General features: G+C 49.4%; 1 protein-coding gene across 1 annotated transcript in view; it reads left to right on the forward strand.

Moving 5' to 3' along the window:
• GATB (glutamyl-tRNA amidotransferase subunit B) overlaps positions 1-12,064 on the forward strand; it is a 94,864-nt gene that overhangs the window by 40,825 nt on the left and 41,975 nt on the right. The window contains exons 4-5 of the mRNA XM_062199503.1: positions 3,086-3,281; positions 3,721-3,843. Coding sequence (XP_062055487.1) covers positions 3,086-3,281; positions 3,721-3,843 — 319 coding nt within the window. The remainder of the gene's footprint in view (positions 1-3,085; positions 3,282-3,720; positions 3,844-12,064) is intronic.

A 12,064-nucleotide genomic window follows, 5' to 3' on the forward strand; every position in this document is an offset into this window, starting at 1 on the left:
CCTGCCGTGGGGGCCCTGCAGTGAGACTGAGGCCTGGCCTTGCTTGCGGTCACCGCTGTGCCCCCCCCCCCCCCGCCCTGCGGCGGGAAGTACTGGCCGGCCCTGCCGTGGGGGCCCTGCAGTGAGACTGAGGCCTGGCCTTGCTTGCGGTCACCGCTGTGCCCCCCCCCCCCGCCCTGCGGCGGGAAGTACTGGCCGGCCCTGCTGTGGGGGCCCTGCAGGGAGACTGAGGCCCGGCCTTGCTTGCGGTCACCGCCGTGCCCCCCCGCCCTGCAGAAGGCAGGTGCCCCCTGATGTTTGTGAGATTGGATGCAGTTGTCCTGATTGCTGACTCCTTGCTTAGCCTCATGCTTCTGGGGGCTTGCTCGTAATTGAACGGGGACCGGGAGGAGCCGGCCTTCTTTGTCTCAGCCCAACCGTGGCGTTTGTTGCTAATTGCCTGTTAGGACAAAAGCGAACTCTGGCTGGTGCGACGGCAAATGCACACTGTAGCTCTGCGGATGCAGTGAGAGCACCTCTCTTTTAAGTTGAAGTTCCCAATAATAGGGCTGTCTCCTTTGGAGACACTGCTGTCATCGCACAAGGAGCGAGTAAGTGGACAGTAGTAAGCAGAAACATGAACCAGAAACCTGAACTAACAACAGTAATTGGCTGAGCAGTAAACGCAATATGTACCTACTTTTTTTTTCCTTAAAATTAGAAAGTTTTTTTTTTCCTTTAAGCTCAAGAGAGCCAGTTTTTCATAACATTAAGCTGAAACAAATTTGAAATGTTGAATGGGTTTCCCCAAGTAGTAGTTCATTTGATCTGAGCCTGTAATAGCAAATGTGACTCTCCCTTAGGTTTAGAAAAGCAATAGGGACAATGTGGCTCCACCTCCTGCTGCTTGCACTGAAGGTTGGGGTGAGCTGTTAGTGGATGAGAGCAGGCCTGAACTAAGACAGAGGAGCAGGACCTGGGTACTGCCCGTGGCTGCTGCTTTTCCCCTTAGGCCCCCAGCCCTTCAGCAAATTCTGCTTGGTGGTGTTGGAGAGCACTCAGCTGCCCTGCTTCCTCTTTTAAGAGTTGATTTACAATGGGGGTCTCATCAGTCTGTGACTAAAACGAGATGGTTTGGTTAGCCGTGGCTGGCTGTCCTTGCTGGTCCAGAGAGTATAGAAAATCCAGAGCTGGTGTTGCCAAGAGGTGCATAGCACATTCTCATGTTGAAAGAGCATCCATGGTTTCAGATCAAACTGGGCCTCCTGGCAACCCTCCCTTAGAGTTCAGTTGTACACATCGAGACTGCCTGTCTCTGCCTAGAAGTTCTGCTTCCCACGGAGTTCTCAAAGGGCAGGCCCCTGGGAACTTGTTAGAAATAACAAAACCCCAGGCCCCACTCCAGACCTACTGAATCAGGACCAAGCAGTTGTGTGTGCATGTATATGTAAGTGTGTATTAATGTTTATTTACATATTTTCATCTTGAAAGGCAGATGGTGGTGGGGTGGGGGATAGGGCTGGATATCTCCCATTCACTGGTTTACTCTCCAAACACCCGTAATAGCCAGGGCTGGGCCAGTTTGAAGCCAAGAGCCCTGAACTCCATCTGGGTCTCTCACACTGGTGCAGGGGCCTACACACTCAGGCCATCACCCGCTACTTCCCAAAATGCATTAGCAGGAAGTTGCGTTGGAAGTAGAGGAACTGGGATTCGAACAGGCACTCTGATGTGGGAATGTGGGATGCGGGCCTCCCAAGCAGTGGCTTAACCTGCTGTGCCACAGTGCTTGCCCCCAGCAGTCTGTGTACTGACAAGTCTACTGTGCTTCAGTGCAGTTAACGTTTAAAAACTGCTGGCTAGCCCAGTGGCTGGCAGCACAGACTCTGGAGCCAGGCTGTCTGGGTTCACATGCGCACACTGAGACTTACCAGCTCTGTGACTTGGGCAAGGTCCTGAGCCCCCTCTGTGCCTTGTACCTCTTCAGAGGGTTGTCACAGCCTTAAATGAGTATAATGCACAAACCGTGTCCAGGACTTAGCAAGTGCTGTAAATGCTTTGAGCCGTTATTCTCTATTGTTCTCCTCCAGTTCTTCCAGTTGACCTGCTGTCTCTTTAGCATGTGTTGTGCATTTCATAGTTCTTCCTTTCCACTTAGAAAAAAGTGAGGGAGTCTTTGCAGCATCCATCAGTGTTTTCATACTCCATGCTTTCCATTAGCTGAGTATGAGTGTCACAGCATGTTCTGACTAAGAGAGCCAGGCAGGTTGGGTCAAGGAGGGCAGCTGGCCCAACTGGTTAGCTGAAAGAGCAGGAAGAAAACAGGCTTCAACGCACTAGCAACTGCCGTTGGCCCTGTTGAGAGTAGAAGGCAAAGTGCTTAGCCAGCATTTCTTAGTAAGGCGGGTCTGTCAGGAGATGTAATGAGATGCAGAGTTTAGGCTAATGAACTAAAGGGAAACAATACATTCTTTTCTTAGGGGCCCTTGACAAGGAGATTATTGTTATTCCCCAGAATGGCACTTGGGTAAGGAAGGTAGGATTCGTGGTGCCACTGGGGATGGAGAGTGTTAGAGAGGCTAAGGGGGTGATGGGGAAGTCAAAAGAAGCCGTGCTAAATTATGATGGCAGTGCATGATGCCGTATTTCTTCTCCTTTTGCTTTCTCTCCTCTTCTTTTTTATTGTTTTTGTTTTGAGCCTGTAGTTGCAGGACATTAAAAGGAACAGTAGGGGTGGATGTTTTTGGCCTAGCAGTTAAAAAACCCACATCTCATGTGGGAAGAGTGCCTGGATTCAATGCCCGGCTCTAGCTCCAGACTCTTAACTTCCTGCTAATGCAGACTCTAGAGGTAGTAATAATGGCTCAAGCAATTGATTGGATCTCTGCCACCCATATGGGAGAGCTGGATTGCATTCCTGGCTCCTAGGGTCAGCTCTGGCCAAGGGTACCTGCAGGCATCTGGAGAGTGAACCAGTAGATGGGAGTCTGCCTTTCTGTCTCTCAAATAAATAAGCAAATAAATGTTTTTAAAAAGAAGGAATAGCAAACTGAATCTTAGCTTATACATGTGGACTAGTGACCATGTAAGCCATGTTTGTGTGCAGGCAGGCTACCAAATCACCCAGCAGAGGCTCCCGATCGCTGTGAATGGGAGCTTGGCATACGGCACCTGTGTGGGGAAGCAGCAGCGTGAGATCACCAAGACGGTGAGGGTCAAGCAGATCCAGCTGGAGCAAGACAGTGGCAAAAGCCTCCACGATGACCTGCGGTCACAGACGCTCGTTGATCTGAACAGGGCCGGTAGGCGTGGAGTTTCCATTCCTTCTCATTCCAGCCGCCTTAGTTCTTGGGTTGTAGGTACCCCTGTACCCTTCTAGAGTTTTCCCAAATAGAAGAGGCAGGCCCAGGAACCTGACAGATGGAGACCAGACGGTCAGCATTGGTGTTGGCATAGCTGATTAGAGAGCACAGCTTGAACTGTGACAACTGCGGCCTTGCTAGTAATTCAGCACTAGGATTAGTCAGACTTGCCCACCTAGTCGCCACCCCAGCAGCAAGCCATCATAAGCAGACATAAAAAGAAATGAACCAAAGCTATGAATCGAAAAGTGGGAGGGGAGGAGGGAAAGAAGCAAAGGCTGGAACTGCTCTGAGAGGCCTTCCACGAGACGTGAGCCTCCTGGGGCTGCTGAAGACGCTGGGGCGCTGCAGCCAAGCTGACCCTGGCTGTGTTCCATAGGCGTGGGCCTTCTGGAGGTGGTCCTGGAGCCTGACCTGTCCTGCGGAGAGGAGGCTGCGACCGTGGTCAGGGAGCTGCAGCTGATCCTTCAAGCCCTGGGGACCAGCCAGGCCAACATGGCAGGTAGAGGCCCCTGCAGCCGCGTCCCTCCATCTCCACCCCTCCCTTACTGCTTCCCGGGTCTCTGCTGACTGCTGCTTCGATCTCTGCTGTCCGTGACATTGACGTTGTCTACATTTTTTTTTTTTTTTTTTTTGCCTTTCGCACCCCTATGTTTGTTGTGTCCATGTTTTCCTTGGGTTCTTTTCTGAGCCCTAAATACAAAATGACGAACAGCAGCAGTGCACAGACACTGTGAGCTCAAGAATGTGCGCAGGAGCAGCACAGGGCTAGATCTTCTCCGGCTTCTGCACCAGAGCCATGAGGAGTAATGAAATAACGCAGCTCGACAGTTTGATTTTCCCTGAGAGAAGACACCGCGTTTATTAAGAGTAATTCTCGGTTTGTGAGTTCTCCTTTGAGTATGTTTTCCCCACTCCTTTGGTAGGATTTTGTCCATGTGGAGCTGAAGCCAAATTATGTTGATTATAACCCAGAATGATGCTTCATTTTAACCTGAGCTAAAATCCTAACTTCAATAGAAATATAGTCGGAAACTAAAATAAACAAAAGAAACACATGCACTCTTGGGACCAAGAAAATGGTACATTTTAAATTTTCAGTGTTTGCAGATTAGATATGAACATCAGGAGTTTGGGTCAAGTTCTGTTTCCTCGTGCCTCTGTCCCCTTGGCCCTTGTGCTATGCTGGCTTATCTTCCCTTAACTGCCTGGAGACTAGTCTCAACTAAGGTTTTCCCTGCTTTCTCTTCTTAGGGGCTTTTTAAATTTTTTAAAAAATTATATATTTGAAAGGAAGAGTGTCAGAGGGAAAGACAGAGAGAGATCGATCTTCCATTTGCTGATTCTCTCCCCAAATGGCCACAATAGCCCAAGCTGGGTTCGACTGAAACCAGGAATCAGAAACTCCATCCTAGTCTCCCACATGGATGGCACGGGCCCAAGTACTTGGCCATTATCCACAGCCTTCCTAGGTACATTAGCAGGAAACTGGATGCGAAGTAGAGTAGCTCAGACTGGAACCAGCACTCTAATACTGAATGCAGGGATTAAAAGGAGTGGCCTAACTGCTGGCCACAACATCAGCCCCTCTCAGGAGCTTTTTAAGGGCTTCTGCCACCTTCAGGGCACCTCGTGAGAGCAGAGAGATTCTGAATCTAGAGTTGTATTTTTCCTTAGCACACAGCGCGGTTTGCAGTGAGTGCCCACGGGGGAAGTTGTTCATCCCTCTGCCAGTCCGTAATACCATTTACCAACATTTTACCTTGTACATTTGCATGTTTACAAGGGGACTTCTGAATTTGTACTGCTACTTTTGTCACATCAGACATATTACAAGCAGCAAATTATAACGTCGAAGCCGTTGTACAAGTTGAATCAAGACAGAACTTGCTTGTTTGCTATCTTCTGTAGGGTAAAGACTGGAAAAACACAGCCACTTGAGTTTGAGTGGCATAAAGGTTAGCCGCCTACAGTTCACTTTATAGAAATGAAGCTTCTCAAATGAGAGTTCTTTTTAGATTTATCACTTATTCTGCTCTTTTACCCACAGAACATAAATGAAATGTGGGCAGATTGGATGGTTATCCATTTATGCACTAAGTGTTCATTCTGTAATGCTTTAAAATAAAGTTTTTATTATTCCATTCTCCTTCAGAAAAACTGGGATTCCTGCTAACCCTATGGAATAATAAATAGGCCACCTGTTAGCTGAGAAGTGGTCCCATCTGGGTCCTTGCCAAGAGAGAAGCCGTAATAGCAAGAACTCATCAGTCAGTGATGGCTGAGAGTGTTCATTAGATCACATTTGCTGCGACACTTTTTTGTTTCTTGTAAATACAAATCCAAGGGTAGGATTTTGGTGTAGCAGATAAGATGCCACCTGTGATGCCCACATCCCACAATCCCACACTGGAGTGCCTGGGTTCCAGTCCCAGCTGAACTCCCATTTCGAGCTTCATGTGCATCCTGGGAGAGGTAGCAAGTGATGGCTCAAGTACTTGGGTTGCTGCCACCCATGTGGGATACCTAGATGGAATTCCGGGCTCCTGGCTGTTGTGGGCATTTGAAGAATGAACCAGAGAATGGAAGCTTACTTGTTCGTTTCTCTCTCTCTCTCTCTGCCTTTGAAATAAATGAAAATTAGCAATTTTTTTTGGTTTGTTTGTTTTTTAAGATTTATTTACTTGAAAGGCAGAATTACAAAGAGAGAGGGATCTTCCATCCATTGGTTCACTCCCCAAATAGCTGCAATAGCCAGGCCTGGACCAAGCCAAAGCTAGGAGCCTGGAACTTAGTTGTGGTCTCCCACATGGGTGGCGGGAACCCAAGTACTTGGGCCATCCTCTGCTGCTTTCCCAGGCACGTTAGAGGGGAGCTGGGTCAGAAGTGGAGCAGCTGGGGCTTGAACCTGTACTCATGAGATGCAGGCATCACAGGCAGCAGGTTAATCTGCTGTGCTACAACAGTGGCCCTGAAAATAAATAAAAGAGAATTTTTTGAGAAGCTTATAAATATAGATGTAGCAGTTCTGTCTCTAGCACTGTGGCCTAGTGACTTTGGAGGTTTCAGGTGCCATGGGGAGCTGAGGGCCACTTGGAGTCCCGCTTCTTGGTGCTGTTCGCATTTTTCAGCACCAACTCCTGGCCCACTACTGTGGGCCTGCTGTGTCGTCACTGGAGACAGCAGCCTGAACTGAGGGCTGCCCTGAAGAGGCAGCACTGAAAGCTGGTGGACACCCAGGCTGCCTTTGGAAGGGAGGGTAAATCATCCTGCACTGGGATTCCAGTGACCTAAGGAGCATGGACCAGCTCAGCCCAGATTCCAAGTCATTGCCTGCTCAGTGGACAGCGTTTAGCTACTGTTTGGAAATTTGCAAAGCCATTGGTTGAGTTGAATATGTGTAGAAGGATATATCCCAACTGTCCCAGTGATCATAACTTCCAGTTGGCACTTGGTGTATGTGCTCATCAGTCTAAGCATTTTTCAAAATTAATTTATTGTCTTATTAAACTATCACAAGGACCAGTGTTGTGGCACAGCAGTATGCCAATGCAGAGTGCTGTTTGAATCCCAGCTGCTCTGCTTCCAGATTGGCTCCCTGCTAATGCGCTTGGGAAGGCAGTGGAAGATGACTCAAGTACTTGGACCCCTACCATCTGGCTCCTGGCTTCGGCCTGAGTCAGCTCTGGCTATTGTGGCCATTTAGGGATTGAAACACTGATGGAAGGTTGGTCTCGGGGTCTCTTTCTCTCTTTCTACCCCCACTCTGCCTTTCAAACTAAATAAATCTTTTCTTTTTAAATGAACTTTGTGACATTGCTGAGGGAGAGGTGATATTGTACCCATTGTAGAGAGGTAGAGCGTGGGTTATTTGCCCAGAGCTCACAAGAAGTCACTGAGTTGGGATTTGAGCCCAGGTGTCTGACTCCAGGAGCCCTTTCTTCAAGTTCAGTGTCAGGCTGCTTCCTAGTAGTGGCAGCAGTGTCCCACCTGCCTTGGATGCTGCCTTCACAAGACAGGATGGGGGAGGTGGGTGCTGAGGGCTCTGCGGTTCCAGGCCTGGCTTGGGATCCTGTGCTGCAACTTCTCGCTGTAGGAACTGGACAAGTCACTTGATTTCTGTGCATTTCACTTTTGACACTTGTGAGTGCCCAAATAATTGTGTGTGGAAAGAGGAAGGAGGAAACTGTGGAGGAAAAGGAGTCATCCAAGGCATCAGGTTAAGTTGGAATGAGAGGACTGACCCCTCTCATTCCAAAATCTGGACTTCCACTTCGGCTCTGTTCAGTTTCAAATGCCTCAGCGCTGTCTAAGTGGCTTTGTCACGAGAGCTGCCGTGTAGGGAGCAGCCGGGCCTGGCTGGGTCAATGTCTCCTTGGTTTTGTTAGCAGTAATAAGCAGTGCCGTTGTTACGGCGTCACCACTCATTTGGATGAATGAATTCCCTGAAACACGCCCACTCAAGTTCAGGCACATTGTGGTTTTTTGGTTGAAGCCTGTGATTGGAGTTCTGGAGAGTCTTTGGCAATCAGAGAGAGATGGTGGAACAGAGCCTCCTCGACCCTCCAGCCCCTGATGCATGTGGGGACTGTTTCCTGTCCTGAAGTCGTATTTCCCTTCCTTCCTTCATTTGTGTGAAAGGCAGAGAGAGAGAGAAAGATCTTCCATCTGGTTCACTCCTCAAGTGGTTGCAATGGCCAGGCTGAAGCCAGGAGCCAGGAGCTTCACCCAGGTCCTCAGCCTGGGTGCAGGGACCCAAGCACTTGTGCCTTCTTCACTGCCTTCCCAGGCACATGGAGCAGGGAGCTCGATCAGAAACGGAGCAGCTGGGACTCAAACTGGCTCCCATTTGGGATGCTGGCATCCAGGCTGCAGCCCCACCTGCAGTGCCACACACTGGCCTACTGAAGTTGTATTTCTGTTGTGTGGATGTGTTTGAGAGAGAAGTATGCAAATGAAACAGTGCACTCGGTGGTCTGGCTTTTGGCTTCGCTATTACACGTCTCGACTTCGGGAAGACAGAAACTGAGCTAGATGCCATTGTCTTCGTGTGGGCACGAAGGCCCTCCCCCAGAGGTGTAGGTGCACTGAAGTAAACCTGACTGGCGAGCTTTTCATGCACTCGAGGCAATTTAACTTAATTTGTTTAAAAGGTATTTCGTCTTCACCGTCTGGAATGTCTTTTGTTAGTGTCTGATACATATTTGAATCCAGGCTAGCGAGCTCTTTTCAACACTGCAGGATGCTAAATGCTTCCTCCAGACATTTATGTAGTATGGTCTTCTCTAAAATTCGTGCTTTTATTCCGCTTCCAAATTAGAATTCTAAATTGTAAGAGGCGGTTTCATTTTTTTAAAAGCAGGTGAGTAATTCAGGGTTCCCTGAGTTCAAAAGCAGTTGTCTCCCAAGTATTGAGACTTGGTGGAGCAGCTCAGCAGACTTTGGAAGCTGTTCACAAAGCTTCATGGGCCTTTCAGCTGATTCCCACTGCAGATTAGTCCTGTTCAGATGGAGTTTGAGAACTTCTCAGGAGCCGACTGTGAAACCAGTGTGCTTACTCATTGCTCAGCGAAAGGCCCGGTGTTGCCATTCACCATTCAGCAAGGGTTCATTGATGGAACAATTGCCATGTGCCAGAGCCCACTCTAGGTCCAGAAAAAGACCTTGTTCCTGCCGTACACAGTTGAAATTCACGAGGGACACAAATACATGAACAATAAAACCATTAGGAGCAGATGTTCAGCCTACTGGTTAAGGCACCCATGTCCAGTATTGGACAGAGCACCTGGGTTTGATTCCCAGCTCCAGCTCCTGACTCGTAACTTCTTGCTTGGGCAGACTCTGGGAGGCAGCAGTTGATGGTCAAGTAATTCGGTCCCTGCCACCCAAGTAGGTGAGACTGGATCACATTCTGCCCTGGCCCAGCTAAACCCTGGCAGGCGTTTATGGAGAACACCAGCAGATGAGATTTCTTTGTCCCTCTGCCCTTCAAGTAAATAAATAAATAATTTTTTATAAAATCCACTGTAGTGACAAGTGCTCAAAAGAAATAAATGAGGTGCCCCGGTACTGCATAATGTTGTCCTTTATGGGCCCTCAGAGGAGGTGACGTTAGACCTGCAGACTGATTCGGGCCCCCAGCCAGCATGGACGTGAGGGCCAGCATTCCAGCAAACAGCCCCGGCAAAGGCCCCGGGATGGAAAGTTCATCTATAGAATATGCTGTGAGATAGCCATGGGTATGGGAGGCTGCTGTGGGGACAGCAGAGCGGGACCGTGCACTGGCTGAAACTGAAAGCAGGCAAGGGACAGAGTCCAGATGACAGCAAGAAGGTTAGCTCCCAATTCAAGAGCAGCAGGAAACCCTAGAAAGGTCTTTCAGCCAGGGGATGGTGGCCGCTTCGTGCTTTAGAGGCCACTCTGCTGCTCTGTGGGAAGCAGACGTCAGAAGGGGCAGCGTGGAAGCGCAGTTCTCGCAGTAGTTCAGGTGCGTGGGGATGCTGTTTGGAACAGTGCTGGTGGCAGTGCAGAGGGAGAGGTGGGTGATGCAAGATGGTTTCCAGAAATAAGAGGACTTGGAGCCATCTGATAGGGAAGGGAGAAGACAGGGAGAAAGCGAGGAGCCTCAGGGAGTTTGAGGAGTAAGCGCTGGTGCTGCCATCTACTGAGTTGGAATATGAGCTTTATGAGGGGCAAATAGGATGTGGTTTTGGAAGTTCACGTGCGTGTGAGCCCTCCCTATGGAGGTGTCAGGTGAGGACTGGAGATGTGGTTATGTTGCCCAAGGGAGAGGCCAGGACTGAAGAGAGAAACTGAGCTGTTGGCAGCAGAGACCGGGCAGGGCAGAAGTAAAGAAGAGGGCCCTGAGTTTAGGTGAGAAAGAAGACACTGACACTGAGCCAGCAGTCAGGTGCCCTAGGAGGTAAGAGGACAACCACAAGAGCGAGGGAGCACAGGAGGTGAGGCAGCAAGACCCTTGGAAAAGGACGGCTTAGTTGACGTGTCTCTGCTGCTGAGGAGGCCAGTGAGGTGAACACAAGCCATGTCCTGGGTCCCTGGATTTGGCAGCCAGGAGGTTCCTGGTGAATGTGACAGGCAGTTGCAGAGAGGAGGGGACAGAAGCCAGGCTGCAGTGGGTTTAGGTGAGATGGGGGAGACCATGTGTGCAGCCTTCAGGTGAAACATGTGTGAGATATGTCTGAGAGGATCTGCTCCGAGGGAAAGCAGGGAGCCAAAGCTGAGTGACTGGTGGAGTGAGAAGTGGGCGTAAGGAAATAGGTTTTGGGGTTTCTGTTTGTTTTGAATGAGGACAGTTGCATATGTTTGTTTCAGAAGGAATGCTGAAAAAGAGGTGAATGACCAGTGTGGGAGAGCAGGGATAACTAAAAGATTGATGTTCCCAAGAGAGAGGTTCAAGTCTGGGCCAGGTGGTCAGGGGCCTATCATTCTGGCCGTAACGATCAGGTGAGGTCAAAATGAGAGGCAGTTCTACAAAGCTCCTGAAAAACAGCGTTAAAAAGGAGGTGCACATCTCCCACAAACTTTGTACTGTGTCCTTGCGCCAGCTGTGGTTGTGAGCTGCATTCCGTGGTATAGGTTTGATGTACAATGGGACTTTGAAGGTTCGTAGAAAAATGAAATTAAAAGATTATTTTGGTGCAGAGTATTTTTAAATATATGCATGCAAGCGGTCTTATTGAAGCTCATGGAAAATGCATATTATGAAAGAACTATACATGGATTTCAGAATATTTTTCCACCAAAATAAACTTAGATTTTAATTCTTTGTTCCATAAAACTTTGAAGACTGTTTTTTTTTAAAAGATTGATTTATTTATTTGGAAGAGTTACACAGAGAGAGGTGAGGCAGAAAAAGAGGTCTTCCATCTGCTGATTCACTCCCCAGTTGGCCGCAACGGCGGGAGCTGTGCCAATCTGAAGCCAGGAGCCAGAAGCTTTTTCCGGGTCTCCCATGCAGGTGCAGGGGCCTAAGGACTTGGGCCATCTTCTGCTTTCCCAGGCCATATCAGAGACTGGATCAGAAGTGGAGCAGCCAGATCTCGAACCAGCATCCATATGGGATGCTGGCACTTCAGGCCAGGACGTTAACCCGCTGCGCCACAGTGCCAGCCCCTGGAGAAGACTTTTTTGTGTTTGGTTAGCTTGGAGGACCCACAGATAGAGGCTGACTTTGCACATCCCTGAAGGACGAGCAGAGGTTGGCAAGAAGGGCGGAGACACTGATAAAGGGGACAAGCCAGCAGGGTAGGCTGGGAATTGGATGCAGAAAGCTCTCCTCCTGGGGTGGGAGCTTTGCCGTGGAGCGAGTCATGGGGAAGTGGAGGCCATGCCTCCAGAGACTGGGTGAGGGCTCTTACTCCCAAGCAGAGGAGATGGGACGAATCTGATGGGAGCTGCCCGTGCCCTTAAGTGAGCAGGGTGATGTAAACTAGGCTGTGGCTGGGGGAGCATCGTAGTCACATTGTGGGTGACCAGACAGGAGGCTGTGCTGCGTCACGAGTCAGGATGTGATTCCGTAACCCAGGCCTGAGGTTCTGAGGCCTTGGCCCATGATGGCTGCAGAGGAAGTGGAAAGGAAGGGACAAATGTGAGGGCTGCTTGGAGGAAAGGCTTGATGGATCAAAGCAGGAAGGAAAACAGAGAAGTGGAAGATGACTTTGAGGTTCCTAGGTTGAGAGTCTGATGATGTCTGGAATAACGGG

The sequence above is a fragment of the Lepus europaeus genome, chromosome 8, assembly GCF_033115175.1.
Source record: "Lepus europaeus isolate LE1 chromosome 8, mLepTim1.pri, whole genome shotgun sequence".
Taxonomy (NCBI): Eukaryota; Metazoa; Chordata; class Mammalia; order Lagomorpha; family Leporidae; genus Lepus; species Lepus europaeus.